This window comes from Conger conger, chromosome 16, assembly GCF_963514075.1.
Source record: "Conger conger chromosome 16, fConCon1.1, whole genome shotgun sequence".
In the NCBI taxonomy this organism is placed as follows: Eukaryota; Metazoa; Chordata; class Actinopteri; order Anguilliformes; family Congridae; genus Conger; species Conger conger.
The window spans coordinates 855,584-875,240 of NC_083775.1; the positions used below are offsets into that span (position 1 = coordinate 855,584).

At 49.4% G+C, this 19,657-nt stretch overlaps 2 protein-coding genes across 2 annotated transcripts; one reads left to right on the forward strand and one right to left on the reverse strand.

Moving 5' to 3' along the window:
* Positions 1–799: 799 nt before the first annotated feature.
* LOC133114499 (26S proteasome non-ATPase regulatory subunit 11A-like) lies at positions 800–12,943 on the reverse strand. The gene is made up of 13 exons (XM_061223958.1): positions 12,803–12,943; positions 10,513–10,614; positions 10,147–10,343; positions 8,554–8,611; positions 7,629–7,823; positions 6,315–6,459; positions 6,129–6,189; positions 5,064–5,126; positions 4,785–4,910; positions 3,915–3,950; positions 3,762–3,813; positions 3,392–3,534; positions 800–1,686 (listed from the first exon to the last, which is right to left on the reverse strand). Exons 1-12 carry the CDS (start codon positions 12,891–12,893, stop codon positions 3,392–3,394), a joined length of 1,269 nt encoding a protein of 422 aa, XP_061079942.1. The 5' UTR covers positions 12,894–12,943; the 3' UTR covers positions 800–1,686.
* A 2,027-nt stretch (positions 12,944–14,970) lies between these two features.
* On the forward strand, positions 14,971–18,229 carry LOC133115227 (cyclin-dependent kinase 5 activator 1-like). The gene is made up of 2 exons (XM_061225030.1): positions 14,971–15,555; positions 17,122–18,229. Exon 2 carries the CDS (start codon positions 17,339–17,341, stop codon positions 18,227–18,229), a length of 891 nt encoding a protein of 296 aa, XP_061081014.1. The 5' UTR covers positions 14,971–15,555; positions 17,122–17,338.
* The last annotated feature ends 1,428 nt before the right edge of the window (positions 18,230–19,657 follow it).

The window sequence follows — 19,657 nt, forward strand, 5'->3', positions numbered from 1 at the left end:
AGCCATCACCTCAGCATGTAGCCATCACCTCAGCATGTAGCCATCACCTCAGCATGTAGCCAACACCTCAGCATGTAGCCATGTAGCCATCACCTCAGCATGTAGCCAACACCTCAGCATGTAGCCATGTAGCCATCACCTCAGCATGCAGCCATGTAGCCATCACCTCAGCATGTAGCCATCACCTCAGCATGTAGCCATCACCTCAGCATGTAGCCATCACAGACAGCAACAAGCTCCAATTAGTCAGAGCATCAGAGATCCTGTTCAGATCAGAACCATGCCCTCCCCACAAACTGGCTCTGTTAAACCTTCCCTGTGATCTTCCCCCAAATAACCTTTAAATAAAAGAAATTAAGGATCATTTAAAAATGCATCCACTGACTGGGCTTTCGTATATTTGCACTAAGCAAGCGATCGAATACACCCAACTATGCAGAAGCAGCAGCAAACTGTCCAATTACTTTTGGTCTAAATTGGGGAGGGGTTACGTTTTTAAAATAGATAGGATTCCTACATGCATCACCCTCAAATATAAGGACAGTCTGTACTTTAACCTCAAATTCATTATTTCATTTCACATCCAATGTGCTGGAGTACAGAGCCAAATGAACCGAAATGTAAATACTTAAGACTGCACTGTATAAGGTGTGCTCTGTCACCTCTTTGGACCCCTAATTCACACCCAACGGCAGCGACAGTCGGGGGATGGTGGGGGACTTTACTGACCGCACAGAAGGGGTGAAGTACTCTGTTCACGGCAGTTCGACATCCGTCACAAAAGAACTCATCTCCGACAGGGCTTTCCGTTACTTTATTCTGTTCATCGTTATAAAAAAGACGACAGCATGAAGGATAGACAAGAGATGCTTGGAAATGGTATGTACAAACAGGAAATGACATAGACCGGACAGGAAGGAACAGCGTGCGTGTTAAGTGCCCACACTGACCTGCCAGGGTTTGGCTTAACACTTTCAGATCTTCACTAACCCCCCTGAACGAAGCGGAGCAGTCCGTGAGCTTCTGTTTGGGGTTTAAAAAAAAAAACAATAATAAAAATTAAAAATAAAAAAGTGTTTTTTTTGGGGGGGGGGGGGGGGGGTGTGGTGAGGAAAGTGGTGCACTCTGAATTGAGGAACCTTCCGGAAGGAGCAGTGCTGCGTTCAGGGCAAACGCGGGACAACGCACCACGGTGGCAGAACTGTACTCTGGGCAGTGTATGCCTACCCACTTCATTCATATATATATATATATATATATATATATGTATATATATATGTATATATATGTGTGTGTATGTGTATATATATGCTTTTATAATGTATATGTTTTTTATTTTACAATATTCCCTGATGGCCGGTGGAGGCCGCTGAGTGTTTACAGAAACCTGTAAAAAAAAAAAAAGACAAACAGAAGGAAAAAGCAAACGGGCAGAAAACTGTGATGATAACGGTGATGACGATGTCATGAAGGTTCGTCCGTTAAGGGAGACGTTAAAAAGTTCCCGGGTGAAGGTGTGAGGGACCAGGACTCCCAGAGCAGGTCATGGGGTTTCTTCTTCTTCTTCTTCTTCTTCTTCTTCTTCTTTGTTTTCGTCTTTTTTAGGTCCCCCCCCCCCTTTCCCCTCCCCCCAAATGTTCCACACGCCGATCACACACTCTCTCCATTGTGCTGCAGTCTTCAGCTCTGTGGAGACACACGGGAGCACAGTGTGACCCAGTCTAACCCCACACTGCTGACCCTAACCCCACACTGCTGACCCTTACCCCACACTGCTAACCCCACACTGCTAACCCTAACCCCACACTGCTAACGCTACACACTGCTAACCCTCACTGCTGACCCTTACCCCACACTGCTAACGCTAACCCCACACTGCTGAGCCTAACCCCACGCTGCTAATGCTAACCCCACACTGCTGAGCCTAACCCCACACTGCTGAGCCTAACCCCACACTGCTGAGCCTAACCCCACACTGCTGACCCTTACCCCACACTGCTGACCCTTACCCCACACTGCTAACTCTAACCCCACACTGCTAACCCCACACTGCTGACCCCACACTGCTAACCCTAACCCCACACTGCTAACCCTAGCCCCACACTGCTAACACTAACCCCACACAGCTTCTTGTTGAAGAGATAATCTCACCTATGTCACCTTCTTGGCCTTGTTGTAGAGAGAATCTCACCTATGTCAGCTTCTTGGCTGTGTTCTAGAGATAATCTCACCTATGTCAGTTTATTGGCTGTGTTCTAGAGATAATCTCACCTATGTCAGTTTCTTGGCCTTGTTCTAGAGATAATCTCACCTATGTCAGCTTCTTGGCTGTGTTCTAGAGATAATCTCACCTATGTCAGTTTATTGGCTGTGTTCTAGAGATAATCTCACCTATGTCAGCTTCTTGGCCTTGTTCTAGAGATAATCTCACCTATGTCAGCTTCTTGGCTGTGTTCTAGAGATAATCTCACCTATGTCAGCTTCTTGGCCTTGTTCTAGAGATAATCTCACCTATGTCAGCTTCTTGGCTGTGTTCTAGAGAGAATCTCACCTATGTCAGCTTCTTGGCTGTGTTCTAGAGATAATCTCACCTATGTCAGCTTCTTGGCTGTGTTCTAGGGAGAATCTCACCTATGTCAGCTTCTTGGCTGTGTTCTAGAGAGAATCTCACCTATGTCAGCTTCTTGGCTGTGTTCTAGAGAGAATCTCACCTATGTCAGTTTCTTGGCTGTGTTCTAGAGATAATCTCACCTATGTCAGTTTATTGGCTGTGTTCTAGAGAGAATCTCACCTATGTCAGCTTCTTGGCCTTGTTCTAGAGATAATCTCACCTATGTCAGCTTCTTGGCTGTGTTCTAGAGATAATCTCACCTATGTCAGCTTCTTGGCTGTGTTCTAGGGAGAATCTCACCTATGTCAGCTTCTTGGCTGTGTTCTAGAGATAATCTCACCTATGTCAGTTTCTTGGCTGTGTTCTAGGGAGAATCTCACCTATGTCAGCTTCTTGGCTGTGTTCTAGAGAGAATCTCACCTATGTCAGCTTCTTGGCTGTGTTCTAGAGAGAATCTCACCTATGTCAGCTTCTTGGCTGTGTTCTAGAGAGAATCTCACCTATGTCAGCTTCTTGGCCTTGTTCTAGAGATAATCTCACCTATGTCAGCTTCTTGGCTGTGTTCTAGAGATAATCTCACCTATGTCAGCTTCTTGGCTGTGTTCTAGAGAGAATCTCACCTATGTCAGCTTCTTGGCTGTGTTCTAGAGATAATCTCACCTATGTCAGCTTCTTGGCTGTGTTCTAGAGAGAATCTCACCTATGTCAGCTTCTTGGCTGTGTTCTAGAGAGAATCTCACCTATGTCAGCTTCTTGGCTGTGTTCTAGAGAGAATCTCACCTATGTCAGCTTCTTGGCCTTGTTGTAGAGCGAATCCACGACTTTGCTCATGTTCTGGATGGTCTCCAGAGCGGCTTCATACGTCTTATCGACTGGCGGCTCGTCGAAAACGATCAGGACACCTGCCCCCTGGTCCAGTATACCTACAGCGGAAAGGGGAGGGGCTCAGCCACACAGCAGCCAATCAGCAATATACCTACAGCGGAGAGGGGAGGGGCTCAGCCACACAGCAGCCAATCAGGAAGAGCTGTAATCCTCAAACAAAATGCCACAGGACATTTGGATTGGAATGAACAGAGGGTGTTCAAGAGGGGAGGTGATAACAGAACTACAGTAGTACAGCCCGTATAAAAACAGAAACTTTATTTACCATGAAACTTCTTGTCGAGAATCATCTGAGACAATTTCCTCTCAACATCGCCCTACAAGAGAACAAACATGGTCCAGTCATCGCAAAACACCAGCTTTAACAACACCCACAGCCAGGCCACACAAACCCAGCAACACTGCGGGAGAATCTCACCTTCGAGAGCTTGATCAGCGCTGATATGTGTTCTATCTGGGAAAACACAAACACACAGAAGCAGACACAGGTCAGGAGGTCAATGCAGAACAGACTGGGCCGCAGGTGTACAGTAATGGAGTGTAAAGTCGTGTAAAGATACAGACTGGGCCGCAGGTGTACAGTAATGGAGTGTAAAGTCGTGTAAAGATACAGACTGGGCCGCAGGTGTACAGTAATGGAGTGTAAAGTAGTGTAAAGATACAGACTGGGCCGCAGGTGTACAGTAATGTAGTGTAAAGTCATGTAAAGATACAGACTGGGCCGCAGGTGTACAGTAAAGTCGTGTAAAGATACAGACTGGGCCGCAGGTGTACAGTAATGGAGTGTAAAGTCGTGTAAAGATACAGACTGGGCCGCAGGTGTACAGTAAAGTCGTGTAAAGATACAGACTGGGCCGCAGGTGTACAGTAATGTAGTGTAAAGTAGTGTAAAGATACAGACTGGGCCGCAGGTGTACAGTAAAGTAGTGTAAAGATACAGACTGGGCCGCTGGTGTACAGTAATGTAGTGTAAAGATACAGACTGGGCCGCAGGTGTACAGTAATGGAGTGTAAAGTAGTGTAAAGATACAGACTGGGCCGCAGGTGTACAGTAATGTAGTGTAAAGTAGTGTAAAGATACAGACTGGGCCGCAGGTGTACAGTAAAGTAGTGTAAAGATACAGACTGGGCCGCTGGTGTACAGTAATGTAGTGTAAAGATACAGACTGGGCCGCAGGTGTACAGTAATGTAGTGTAAAGATACAGACTGGGCCGCAGGTGTACAGTAATGTTGGGTAAAGTAGGGTAAAGATGGCGGGGAGCAGGCCCGGGCGTGACCGCCCCCTACCTGCACGCGGGAGAAGGGCTCGATCACACGGATCAGGTTCTGCTCCAGCAGATTGTCGTACAGCTTGGCCAGGTGAGTGCTGATGATGGGGTCGTCCCGAAGCTCCGCCCGGTACTCCGTCAGTGCCTGAGGTCAGGGGTCAGGGGTCAGAGCGGGAGGTCGGTGACATTGGTCCAGCACAGAAAGACCAGCAAGCTTTGCGCACACAGGCACACACAGGAACACACTCACAATAGCAGAGGTTCCTGGAAGCATGCATTTGGGGCAGATACCACTCACCTTTTCAAAGTCTGCCAGCGACCGGTTCTTACTGGCTTGTGCAACGCATTTCAGTGCATCCGTCTGTGGAAGGGGGGGGCAGGACAGGAATATCACTGAAATGGCTAGGCACACTGTCCGCTCACTTTCCGCTAGGGTGATGAACTATTGTGGCTAAAACTGTAGCCTACACCACAAAAGCAGCTACCCTTTTACCAAAACGAGTTCAGTCAAAGCCTGCTAAACTCACACGTGCTGCAGACTATTATTTCAGGAATTCAATTTGGTTCCCTACAAAGGTATTGAATTTGCACAAGTTTGCAACAACATGCAAATAAAACTTAGCTATCCATCTAAACTCAAGAGGTAGCCAAATTGACCCACTTCAAGAAGCTAGACTAGGTATGGTTTGAAGCTAAGCAATACAAATTTTAGTGTTCAGTCAGCCTCAGACTCGAGGTATTACCCCACAATCCATGGGCCTGAGGGAGTCTGAGGGGGCCTGAGGGAGTCTGAGGGGGCCTGAGGGGGTGTGAGGGGGCCTGAGGGGGTGTGAGGGTGCCTGAGGGGGTATGAGGGGGTCTGAGGGGGTCTGAGGGGGTCTGAGGGGGTCTGAGGGGGCCTGAGGGGGCCTGAGGGGGTCTGAGGGAGCCTGAGGGGGCCTGAGGGGGCCTGAGGGGGTCTGAGGGGGTCTGAGGGAGCCTGAGGGAGCCTGAGGGGGCCTGAGGGGGTCTGAGGGAGTCTGAGGGAGTCTGAGGGAGTCTGAGGGAGTCTGAGGGGGTCTGAGGGGGTCTGAGGGGGTCTGAGGGGGTCTGAGGGGGTCTGAGGGAGTCTGAGGGAGTCTGAGGGGGTCTGAGGGAGTCTGAGGGGGTCTGAGGGAGTCTGAGGGAGTCTGAGGGAGTCTGAGGGGGTCTGAGGGGGTCTGAGGGGGTCTGAGGGGGTCTGAGGGAGCCTGAGGGAGCCTGAGGGAGTCTGAGGGGGCCTGAGGGAGTCTGAGGGGGTCTGAGGGGGCCTGAGGGAGTCTGAGGGGGTCTGAGGGGGCCTGAGGGGGTCTGAGGGGGCCCGCGGGGGTCTGAGGGAGCGTACCTGCCGTCCAGCGTACCGCAGAGCCAGCTTCCCGCTAATGAGCGCCTGGACGTCCTCCGGCCTGCAGGGAACACACACACCTGATCTTACACACGGGTCGGGTGCCATCTTACGTACAGGTTGGGCGCGATCTTGCGTACAAATACAGCGCGATCTTACGTACGGGCTGAGCGCGATCTTACGTACAAGTTGAGCATGATCTTGCAGAGCAGCATGTATTTGAGGGCGGTGATGGCGCGGGGGCTGTCGATGGAGTCGTAGCCCTCGAAGGCCTCGTAGAAGTAGGAGTACGCCGTCTTCCAGTCCTTCTCCTCTGCCGCGTGGGTGATGCCTGCACAGAGACGGTGGTTACAGAGGGCGGGCGGCCATCTTACAGCGGGCGGGCGTATTCACACACACGGGCTAGCCCCTTATACAGCACAACTGACACACAGGAATGACCTGGAAGATCTGTGAGCTGACAGACAAGGAGCTGCATGAAGTGTAACAGGTGAGAAATTGCCTGAGTCCGAGGTGGGATTTGAACCCCAGCCTCTCACTTGTACCAAATATTTGTAGAACGAACGCGTTACCAGTCAGCTAAAGACGAACTCGCCTCTAGCCAAGGGCAACAACTGTTCTTTTTTGAATTTGAGGGTTACGTGATCAGGGAGTGTTGTCGAGGTAACCTGCTACCAGCCTTCACTTTCACTGCACGGTCCGTGCTTACTAGCGAACTAGCTGAGCTAACCATGTTACAGAAGCAGATGACCACAATAGCATAAAGCCTATACAGTGCCCTCCATAACGTTTGGGACAAAGACGCATAATTTGCCTCAGTACTCCGCAATTTGAGATTTACAAAAAAAAAAAAAAAAAAAAAAAAGCCAATGCGCATCACATGTAGTTACAAGTGGTGCACATTGTAAGATTTGTCAGTGTGTCATCTCTGGTGACGCTCTGCCAGGCCTGTGTTGCAGCCATCTTTAGCGTGTGCTTTGGGGGCTTGTCCCCTTTAAGTTCTGAAAGGCCTGGCAGGGTAGGCCGCAGCCTGGGGCTCACCTGACTGCATGTCCAGGGTAGGCCGCAGCCTGGGGCTCACCTGACTGCATGTCCAGGGTAGGCCTGGGGCTCACCTGACTGCATGTCCAGGGTAGGCCGCAGCCTGGGGCTCACCTGACTGCATGTCCAGGGTAGGCCGCAGCCTGGGGCTCACCTGACTGCATGTCCAGGGTAGGCCTGGGGCTCACCTGACTGCATGTCCAGGGTAGGCCGCAGCCTGGGGCTCACCTGACTGCATGTCCAGGGCAGGCCTGGGGCTCACCTGACTGCATGTCCAGGGTAGGCCTGCAGCCTGAGGCTCACCTGACTGCATGTCCAGGGTAGGCCGCAGCCTGGGGCTCACCTGACTGCATGTCCAGGGTAGGCCCGCAGCCTGGGGCTCACCTGACTGCATGTCCAGGGTAGGCCTGGGGCTCACCTGACTGCATGTCCAGGGTAGGCCCGCAGCCTGGGGCTCACCTGACTGCATGTCCAGGGCGGCCTGCAGCTTGGGCGGGCAGTAGATGGCGTTGGCCGTGGTGCGGGCGGAGGTGAGGGCGGCGCGGGCCTTGGGCAGGTTGCTGAGCGCGTGGTACGTCTTGCTCTCCAGCAGCTGAACCTCCACCAGCAGGGCCTTGTCATCCATCTTCTTCAGCTCCTGCAGGAGCTGGGAGCCTGCAGGCCGGGGATATAACCGCTACCATTCACCCCACACTGCCTGGCGATTATTTACCCCACACACACACACAACCCCAGCAGTGACAGAAATAGCTCTCACCCATTTCATGATGAAACGTGTTTTTTTAATAATGTAGTTCTACCATTCACTATAATATCTAATAGCGCAGCATGGTCTTACGGAGTGAGAATGGTTATATCAGTGTAAAGACTGGAGGACAGATTGGCCAGAAGGTAGTGGACAGAGATCTGTTATGGCTGTCTTTTAAAAGACGGGACAGGAAACTGCAGCATATGAACACAAACAAACTGAAACAAACCCTCAGAACTGTGCAAGTCAGCAGCTGTGAAGCCTCACAACACTCAAACAAACCTCCCCAGGATTTATGGTTGGAATACAGCATCCTCAATTCAATGCCAAGTGTTTATTCCAGTTTTTTACATTACATTACATTATTGGCATTTGGCAGACGCTCTTATCCAGAGCGACGTACAACAAAGTGCATACCCATAACCAGGGATAAGTTCGCTGAAAGACCCTAGAGGTAAGTACAATTACAAGTTTTGTAATGGTTGCTACGGGCACCGCCATTGCCTAAGTTGCACCAGCTGTTTATCACAACCGGAACAGAGTAAGCAGAATTCGGGCCAAGCTTGTACAAATTTAAGTCTCTCTTCCAGGACTAGGGCTGAGAAAATTCAGATTGGGACAGAGCCTGAGACTCACCCAGCAGCAGGGCCTCCTGGTACCTTTTAGTGTCAAAATACAGGGAGACCAGCCGAGCCTGCGGGGGGAGGGGGAGAGGGGGAGAGAGGGAGAGAGAGAGAGAGGGAGAGAGAGGGAGAGGGAGAGAGATAAGGGTTATTCACACAACTACTATGGCTGGGAATAACATGCATTTCCAGACTCTTCTATGCAAAACAGTGAGACCAGACACAGGCTGCATCCATCAATAATGAAATAACCACCTATATTGCAACATGGCATATGATGACACAAGGCTCGATGTTTTTAAAAAAACATTAAAAAGAACCCTAAAATGTTGTGTTCCAACATAACAACATCAATACCTTTTCAATATTCTCTTGTGCATAGCACAACCTGACGCGTTACTCCAGTGCATTTCTCCAGACGCCCACCCCGAACCCCGAACCCCGAACCCCAAACCCCAAACCCTTCCCAACCCTGCACACTCCTCTGAAACAACAGCGTACTGTAATCTGGGGTCTAAAACCGACACAGCAGGCAGCCAATCAACACACGGGAAGTTGGGGAAGCCCAGCCCCCGCACCCCCGGTCAGACCCAACACAGGGTGTGCCGAGGGGCCACAGCGTGTGTGCCGAGGGGCCACAGCGGGTGTGCCGAGGGGCCACAGCGTGTGTGCCGAGGGGCCACAGCGGGTGTGCCGAGGGGCCACAGCGTGTGTGCCGAGGGGCCACAGCGTGTGTGCCGAGGGGCCACAGCGTGTGTGCCGAGGGGCCACAGCGTGTGTGCCGAGGGGCCACAGCGTGTGTGCCGAGGGGCCACAGCGTGTGTGCCGAGGGGCCACAGCGTGTGTAATGAGGGGCCACAGCGGGTGTGCCGAGGGGCCACAGCGTGTGTGATGAGGGGCCACAGCGGGTGTGATGAGGGGCCACAGCGTGTGTGCTGAGGGGCCACAGCGTGTGTGCTGAGGGGCCACAGCGTGTGTGCTGAGGGGCCACAGCGTGTGTGCTGAGGGGCCACAGCGTGTGTGCTGAGGGGCCACAGCGTGTGTGCTGAGGGGCCACAGCGTGTGTGCTGAGGGGCCACAGCGTGTGTGCTGAGGGGCCACAGCGTGTGTGCTGAGGGGCCACAGCGTGCTGGCTGAGGGGCCACAGCGTGTGTGCTGAGGGGCCACAGCGTGTGTAATGAGGGGCCACAGTGTGTGCTGAGGGGCCACAGCGTGTGTGCTGAGGGGCCACAGCGTGTGTGCTGAGGGGCCACAGCGTGTGTGCTGAGGGGCCACAGCGTGTGTGCTGAGGGGCCACAGCGTGTGTGCTGAGGGGCCACAGCGTGCGTGCTGAGGGGCCACAGCGTGCGTGCTGAGGGGCCACAGCGTGTGTGCTGAGGGGCCACAGCGTGTGTAATGAGGGGCCACAGTGTGTGCTGAGGGGCCACAGCGTGTGTGCTGAGGGGCCACAGCGTGTGTGCTGAGGGGCCACAGCGTGTGTGCTGAGGGGCCACAGCGTGTGTGCTGAGGGGCCACAGCGTGTGTGCTGAGGGGCCACAGTGTGTGTGCTGAGGGGCCACAGCGGGTGTGCTGAGGGGCCACAGTGTGTGCTGAGGGCCCGGCGCACCTCCAGGGCCTGCCGCAGGAAGCTCCTCCTCTCGGCCTGGGCCCACTCGATGCACTCCAGGCACAGCTGCACCTCCTGCCCGGTCGCCGCCTCCATGTCCAGGAAGAGGTCCAGAAGGAGGCGCACCAGCCGCGCCGCCTTGGCCTTGCTGATGGAGTTGAGGAACGGCCTGACGAACTTCAGCAGCCCGCCCAGCTCTGAGGGGCGCAGCGCATTAGCAATAAATATTTAAAAGTATAACAACTTTTTTAAAATGCAAGTTATTAAGGGGGGGTCCACTGGATGCCTCTGACCCAGGGTCCCGGGACCAGAAAGGGCTGAGATCCCTGTTGTAGGGGGTCACAGAGGGGGGGGGGGGGGTCTTACCTGCTGCTTGCCCTGTCTTGGCCAGCAGGCCCCCCAGCTCCAGGATGCTCTGCTCTTTGACTCGCACCGCCTCCTCATCACTGTCCTGTACATCCCGCTTCACTGCAGAGACAACAACAGGCTCACATACACACCGACACACTGACCGACACACTGACACACATACATACACACATACACACATACACACATACACACTGACTGACACTGACACACTGACACACTGACCGACACACAGACACACTGACCGACACACCGACACACATACACACTGACTGACACACTGACACACATACACACTGACCGACACACCGACACACATACACACTGACTGACACTGACACACCGACACACTGACCGACACACATACACACATACACACTGACTGACACTGATACACCGACACACTGACCGACACATATACACACATACACACATACACACTGACTGACAGACACACTGACTGACACACCGACACACTGACACAGACCAACACACTGACCGACACACCGACACACATACACACTGACTGACACCGACTGACACCGACTGACACCGCCACACCGACTGACTGACACACATACACACTGACTGACACCGACACACTGACTGACACACATACACACCGACTGACACCGACACACCGACTGACACACATACACACTGACTGACACTGACACACGCTACCCCAAGAACAAATGTGAAGCGACACACAGCACCGTACATAACCAGGGTGCAAACGCAGCAAACGCAGTTCCCTTCACTAACCCCAGTACAATACAATGTTTCCATAGAAGCGTTTAAAAAAACTCCAACCATTCGTGTTGGGATACATACAAAAAGAAAGTAGCAACTCTAGCTTTCACACATCACTTACACTCTCAAGCCCAAACCGGTCGCGGGTAAAGCCGATGCCTGGCACATTAGAACATCAGCATCTTTACAAGTAATGAGTCCATCAACACGAGCCACGTAAACAAACGCGGCGTGAGATACCTGTAGCAACATTTGATATGTTGCTGGTACTACACACCCGCATTTGGGCCAAGCATCATGACTCATTCCCATCATGGCTACTCCATTTGCAACATTCAGGAGATCTGGCTCATCACATCAGTGATGGGAACTGGCATCTGTACACTTCACAACAGTAACTAGCGGTTCATACAAGTTTCATGTAATCGACAGTTGTACTTACAAGCGAATGCACTCGACAGACTATTCACGGTTTATTTTCAAATAAATTTTCAAATAAACCGTGAAACTTATTCACGGTTTATTTTCAAATGTTTAAGAAACCCCAACAGTTGTTCGTCCAACTGGTAATTCGGTTAGCCTACAATCCTTGTGTGCTGCCGCTACAATCGTCAATTCAGTTACAAGCTAACGTACCAAGCTAACTTAGCTATTTGCCTGTCTTGCAAGCAAAAAACAATTGAATGTAACGCTAAGAAAGCAAGCCAGCAGTTACTTAAAACGCATCTGCAAAGTCGGCAGACGCGGGTAGCGAGCACGTTCAGGCGCTTGTGTGACGGCACCGGTGCCAGTCGGGCAAGGACACCCGTGCTGCTAAACGGGCAATCAGTCCATTAACTAGCGAGGTAGCTAAAGAATACAGGAGCATGTTACCGTTAGCTAGGCAACTTAGATAAGATGTCTAAAATCAACGGCTATTTGTGAAATTACTAACATTTAGAATTTAACAGTTTCCTAAAGTTTCTTTGACACTATACAGGCAATTGACCACGTACATTAGCTTGTTAACTTAGATATGGAATTCACGTTTAGCATGCCAGCCTCTTAACCATGAGTATAAAGCAACTGTTATTCCATCAGCTAGGCGGAAGAACATCGTGTAAACAGTCTATATCGGACTGGCGTTTGTTTTGCACACACTTGCAGTGACTAACGTTAGTTTGCTCAAGTCGCAATGGCATGAGATAGCAGAGCCAGTTAACAAGCTAGCTGCCATTGTTAGTTACAAGCTACAAAGCGAATGACTCACGTTTTCCACGCGTCTCAATTTTAAAATGCAAGATAGCATAATATGACAACCCAATATTATGCTTATTATGAAAAATGGGTTATGCGAGACAGAGATAACTTTAGACGCTCGGGATGTCCAATTCCCGGCCTAAACACACGTCTTTCACGGTGAGTCAGCAGCAACCGAACCGGCTCATTCAGACGAACTGCTCAGCGCTGGATACTACAGGGGCCCAGCGCAAACAAGCTAACCAAGCCGGCGAGTCGAACTCACCCGATGACAGCCTGCACCGCAGAGACTTACCTATTGAATGTAGAATATCGATGGACGCGTTACGGTCCGTGCTGAGGAGAGACTGTGCTCTCTGAAACTCGACCACCGCCGCGGCCGCCATCTTACCTATTCACAGACTGCCAGACAGACAACAATCCACAGCGGTACAGGAAATACCGCAGAACAGCATTCTGGGACATTGAGTTATTAATCACGTTTTCTGTCAACGTAATTAAAGGTCGCAACAATATATATAACGCTTTGTTTCGTGGCGTTATATCATAGGCGACTGATAATTAAATTCCTCTGTACTTCACTCAATTTCAGCAACCTGAAGAAACTTGGCTCTGTTCCCCAAGTAACAATTTTAGAATTGCATTAGCGAGTCGTCTCACACTGTTAACAATTATGTAGTTCTGCAGTATCGCATGCAACAGCAGCAGAAGCCCAATGCATAACAGCATGCAGATATGGTCAAGAGCTTCAGCCGTTGTTCAGACAACAATTTGGAGAAAAATGTGATCTAAGTGACTTTGACCATGAGTAGATTGATGTCAGACAGGGTGGTTTGAGTATCTCAGAAACTGCTGATCTCCTGGGATTTTCACACACAGCACTACAGTATCTACGGTTTACAGAGAACGGTGCAAAGACCAAAAAAAAAAATCCAGTGAGCCGCAGTTCCGTGGGCAATAACAGCTTGTTAATGAGAGACGTCGGAGGCGAATGACCAGACTGATTCAAGCGGACAGGAAGATGACAGTAACTCAAATGGCCATGGTACAACAGTGGTATGCAGAAGAGCATCATTGAGCACAGAACATGGTGAACATGAAGCGGATGGGCTACGGCAGCAGAAGGCCACACTGGGCTCCACGCCCCTCAGCTAAGAACAAGGAACTGAGACTGTACCGGGCACAGGATCACCAAAACTGGACACTTGAAGATGGGAAAACATTGCTTGACGAATGTCAAGTTCTGCTGCGACATGCAAATGGCAGGGTCAGAATTTGGCATAAACAACATGAATCTGTGGATCCATCCTGCCTTGTGTCAGCAGTTCAGGCTGCTGGCGGTGGTGTAGTGGTGTGGGGGGAATGTTTTCTTGGCATCGGTTCCAGTTAAAGATTAATGCAAATTGAATAGGCTTCTTGCCAGTCCCAACACAAGGTGTTAAAAGGAATACTTGGCCATATAAACACAATGGCAACAAAGTGATTCTCTCCAAAAAACAGGCAGCTGGTGCTGATTCACTGTTCCATGGCAGTGAAAATAACGCACTGATTCAGCTTCAGATGAGTCATCTCATGCCCTGTGTGCGTTAGCATGTTGCCCAGTTTCTCCTCACAGTTTCTCCTCATTCGGGACAATTGACAAGATTACTGAAAAAATCATGCAAACAAAGGACTGATCTGGCTAACGGCGTCAAAATCCTTTTACCCTGTGATTACATTTCAACAGATATTGTGAGGTTCACCATCACAGGAGCAGGGTAATTAGATAACAGTAAATTAAATCACAGAAATGCTTCCATTGTAGAGTGGATTTGGCGGTGATACATACACATATACTGATTTGGCTTAATGTTGAGTTTGTATCCAATGTTATATAGTCGACTATATCCTGCATTTTAGACTGATGTTACATTTTTTTACATTATTTTATTTATTTAAACCTTTATTTATACAGGGTAGGTTGGCTGAGCATGCATGCTTTTTTGCAGCAACGCCATGTTAATGCACGCACGTATTCTAACCTGCATGCCTTTGTACTGTTAGCATCTATTTTACCTTCCTACGTGACAGAAATGGTTAAATAGTTGCCTACGTTAAATACTAAAAGTAGCACAACAGGTAACAAAATCTAAATGAGTAACGTATGCTCTATATGCGGTAAACAATGATTTGGCGTTATAGTTAGGTCGGCTATATTATCTCTTGTTCAATAAACATGGACGATCCTAGATCCTTAATCTGATCGCTCAATAACAAATTGTCCCGTTGTATTCACAAATAGAACAGATTTATAACCCCCCTCCGTGAAGGTGAGGGCGGGGTGGCGGTGACAGTCCGCCCCTTTCGCGGCCCTGTGGTGGCTGTTGTTGGCTGTAGGATGGAGAGGCGGTGACCGCACCACGAACAGAGCACACGGCGGCGCCCGACCGTTTCCGAGCACTTTATAAGCGCCCAGCAGCGCTCCGGCCGGCGACAGAACTGTGTCTTCCGTGAAAAATCGCGCCTCGTTCCGCTATCGCCGGAGTTGCAGATGCCTGCGCCGAGATTTTTTTTAATTCGTTTGTCCATGGAATGATTTTGGAATTTCTGAATTTCTTTAATTGTTTTTTTTTCCTTCTGTTTTTAGCTTCCAATTATGTTGAATTGTTAAGGCACATTCACCTTGATGCGCAGCATACGAAAGGACGCGGCAGACAGCCACAAGATCAACTGTCTCGTTCGCTCATATCTCTCCAGTGAAAACCAGTTTAACACGCTGGTAAATATTTCAAACCGAAGAAGATTCTTCAAAAATGAAAGAATCGTTTGGTGAATGTTTTAGTAAAAGTTATTCAATTGAAACGAGTGTTTATAGCGACAGAATTCGGCTGCGTATTGGGTAGGGTAGGCTATTATTTATGGTCTGAAACGCTTGGTTCCAGCACCTTGGACAGAGCTACACTCGCTTCGCCGCAGTACAAGAAATAAGCACAACTGGATTTAAACCTCATAGGAAAGAGAAAAAGCAAACGGTTTTGGACAATAGAAACCGCATCCTTTTTGAAACAAGTGAGTATCTTATTCATATTTGTCGTCTTTGCTTCCCGACCGAGGCTGTCTGCCTCAGCCCATTGGAATAATTCACTGCAAGCAAATTCATTTTTATCACTACGCTTCAAATGTATACCTATTTATCATTATTTCAGTTAGATTATCATTTGGATTTATTAAATCCAGACAGGGAGATTTATTGTTCGGCTATATCAACGTGCCTAACGTTGATCTGTATACAGTAAGCTGCCATTTATAGACATATAATGTGTATTTTATATCTGCTTTACCGCTACTGTTTTTATTGCACTTTCATCTAATTAGGAAAGCTAAAACGATTAGAGCAATTAAGTACAACTGACTTCTTCTACTTTGCCAAGCGCATCTGCAATATTTACATGATTGTAACGAAAAAGGCGATCTGAGCTCGTGCTGTTTATAGTTATGGCTTCCATTTTATAGCTAAGATGGATGCTTTCGCATACTACTTTGCTTTGTTTAAGGTAAACACAATGTAATTGTTTAGAGGACAGTGTTGTTTTACACTCTCTTGAATCTGATATATTACCGAAATACCATTGGAGGTTTCAGGTATAGTCGAAATTTCTCTGGGTAGCCTAGTTATTTTGAGACGATCATTTAGTAGGCTATGCCTCGTTTCTGCATTACAGAATACTTTATAGACGTTGGACGCTTCAGCAAAAGGCCAGGTGAACCGCTGTATCTCGGCCAGTGTAAGCGATTCTGTTATGAGTGAAAATGTTTCGTCCAGAACAGATGCCGAGACAACATTTAGCTTGGAAACATAAGCAAAAACGCAATGGTCCTCCCTAAACAAAGCTTGAATTTCTGTATGTTCGACAACCAGAACCGTTAATTACTTAGGCCCCACTTGTTCATACGCGCGTGCGGAATGTACTGAAAGTACAAGTACAAGCTAATTAATTATGATTTAATTAATGAATTTAAATCCCATAAAACAGTGAATTTGCTTTAAGGAGTACATTGTAGCAGGCTAATGTTTGCACCTTGCAAGCCGTCTCCTTGACGCTATGTAAATATGATGACAAAGCTCTTAAGGACGATTCTGTGAAGGGAGACAGGCATACTGATATCCCTTTCAGATATAATTCCTGATTGCTGTCTCATAGCCGGCCAACGGGATAGGTATATTTATTGCCTATTATTCTGCAAAAGTATAATGTAAAAATGAATCATTTTAAATAATAATTTAATAAAAATGAAAATTAACCAAAATGATGTTGCAACAGAATATGTCAGGAATTTTTTGCTTCCAAAATATTTTTTGTTGCAATACTCTCATCCAGTAGTTTGTGTTATGCATTCATCTTATGTTATACTCTTTTGGCGGGATACATGCTATAAATACTATAATATTATTATTTCTAAGTAAATGCAAAATGAAAAAATCTGCACCAAATGTCCAGCTCTCAGCCTGTGTTTGGCAACTTCTTTTAAGTCTGAAACAAAACCATCATCTTCAGAATCTTGTTCTGGTGTTAAAAGTCTGAAGTCTACACTGCCTCCAGGTTCGTAATGAAAAGTAATGTCTGTTCCTCCCAGGTGGCAGTTCCTGTACGGGACAAAGAGCGATAACGGGATCAAGTCCACTCCATCTTCCACAGGTTACTGGCCAAAAGGGGTGCCTGAGAACTGCTGATGCTTGTAGCCAGGGTCGCCCAACTCTGACACAGTGAGGAAGGGTCCCCCCCTGCCCCACGTCCACCACCTTAACCTGCCCTGATCCGAGGATAGCAGACCCCCCCCTCACCCGGGCACCATGGGCACTGTGCTGTCCATCTCTCCCAGCTACCGCAAGGCCGCGCTGCTGGAGGACGGGCCGGCCAGCGGGGGCCACTACACGGCCGCGCCGAAGGACAAGAACCTCAAGCGCAACTCGCTCATCAACGTGCTGCCATGGAAGCGCATCGTGGCCGCCTCGGCCAAGAAGAAGGGCTCCAAGAAGGGGCAGGCGGACGGCGCGTACCAGAGCAGCGTGGCGCACCTGAACACGGAGAACCTGAAGAAGACCCAGTCCTGCGCCAACCTCTCCGCCTTCGCCCAGGACCCCGCCGGCCCGCTCCCCGCTAAGCCTTCCGGGAACGCGGCCTCCTCGGTGAAGAAGGCGGCGCCGGGCTCGTCCCCGGCCGGCGCGGGAACGCCGAGGCGCGTGATCGTGCAGGCCTCCACCAGCGAGCTGCTGCGCTGCCTGGGCCAGTTCCTCTGCCGCCGCTGCTACCGGCTCAAGCACCTGGCGCCCACGGACCCGGTGCTCTGGCTGCGCAGCGTGGACCGGGCCCTGCTGCTCCAGGGCTGGCAGGACCAGGGCTTCATCACGCCCGCCAACGTGGTGTTCGTCTACATGCTGTGCCGCGACACGGTGTCCTCAGAGACCGCCACCGAGCAGGAGCTGCAGGCCGAGCTGCTCACCTGCCTCTACCTGTCCTACTCCTACATGGGCAACGAGATCTCCTACCCGCTCAAGCCCTTCCTGGTGGAGAGCAGCAAGGACGCCTTCTGGGACCGCTGCCTGGACATCATCAGCCAGATGAGCGGCAAGATGCTGCAGATCAACTCCGACCCACACCTCTTCACCCAGGTGTTCGCCGACCTCAAGAACCAGAGCCAGGACGAGGAGAGGAGCCGTCTGGTGATCGGGCGGGACCGATGAGGGTCGCGGGGCGGGGCGGGGCGGGAGGGACTGCAGTGGGGTACTCTTGTCCGGCATTTCTCCTGGTTTAAGGATCCGGTTTGAGTCGAGGCCTGCGTTGGTTGTCTGATAATTTACACCAGACAAGAAACTCGGGCTCCGTTTTTAAGGGTGTTTATATTGTCCTACGAGGTATAAAATACCAGAAAGAAATTTACAACAATCAATGCAATAATTATTTCCCATTAAATACTGAATTGACTTGTTAAACTAAAAGCTTTATTGTCATGTTCAGTGTATTCCAGAGATGTCAAAGTGCATTCAGGTATATATGGTGTGGAAGAAAGTCTGATAGTAGGCGATCTGTGAATAATTGCTCTATCCTTGCTCAACATATAACATATTATAGTATCGGGAATCCAGATTACCCTGACAAACTGCTGGAACGATTCTTTGATGATCTGTGAATGTGAAAATCTGATAAGAAAATACCTATTTAGACAAAACTATTTATAATTTCCTTATGGCCAATTTATTTGGTCTCAACAGGATCAAGGCAAAGTAAAAAAACAGTGAAAAACTCATATCAAAAGAGTGCTAAAACTATTTACATTGTTGCCGTGTTTGTGTAAATATGAATTTGCAATGAAAGATTTCAAGATGAGATGTTTGAACTGAAATGCCAGACCTGAGTTTATTTTCTGCTCATTGTATGTGTATATACGTGGACAACAGGAATTAAAATACAAACAGAAGATCAATAGAAGAATATCAGAGTCAGAGTACAGTAGGAATAGCTAACCCTTGTCCTGGAACACTAGACACTTTTCTGCTCCATATGAATCCCATCTACGTAATTAGATTATTAGATTTAATTAACACAGTTAACCATGTGTTGATCAGTTTTCACCGTTCAGCCTGAATATTCAGGAATAACATTAAACTCTGCAGTTTGGTGATGGAACAAACACCAAGTGCTTCGCAGGTGCCCTGTGACAACATCACATTACAGTTATTTAGCTGATGCTTTTATCCAAATGACTTACAGTTGATTAGACTAAGCAGGGGACAATCCCCCATGGAGCAATATGGGGTTAAAGGCCTTGCTCAAGGGCCCATGCTGCACTGATCTTATTGTGGCCACACCGGGGCTTGAACCACCGACCTCCTAGGTCCTGATCGTGTAGCTTAGCCACCAGGCTACTGGCTGCCCCCTTGACTAAGGCTGCCAGCTTCTCCAGGCTCAGCTGGAATGAGTGGAAACTCCAGAGTAATCAGAGGTACCCGTGGTTTAACTCTGAGACTCACTCTCCCTGTCTGTGACTCACTCTCCCTGCCTCAGCTCTGAGACTCACTCTCCCTGTCTGTGACTCACTCTCCCTGTCTGTGACTCACTCTCCCTGCCTGAGACTCACTCTCCCTGTCTGAGACTCACTCTCCCTGCCTGAG

Bases quoted from the DNA above. Each gene is read 5' to 3' on its own strand.
- LOC133114499 (XM_061223958.1), bottom strand. From the start codon at position 12,893: ATGGCGGCCGCGGCGGTGGTCGAGTTTCAGAGAGCACAGTCTCTCCTC. The intron at 5,127-6,128 runs GTACGCTCCCTC...CCCCTTCCACAG, and splicing joins TGCGGTACGCTGGACGGCAG to ACGGATGCACTGAAATGCGT. The intron at 3,535-3,761 runs GTAAATAAAGTT...TTTCCGCTGTAG, and splicing joins TCTCGACAAGAAGTTTCATG to GTATACTGGACCAGGGGGCA.
- LOC133115227 (XM_061225030.1), top strand. From the start codon at position 17,339: ATGGGCACTGTGCTGTCCATCTCTCCCAGCTACCGCAAGGCCGCGCTG.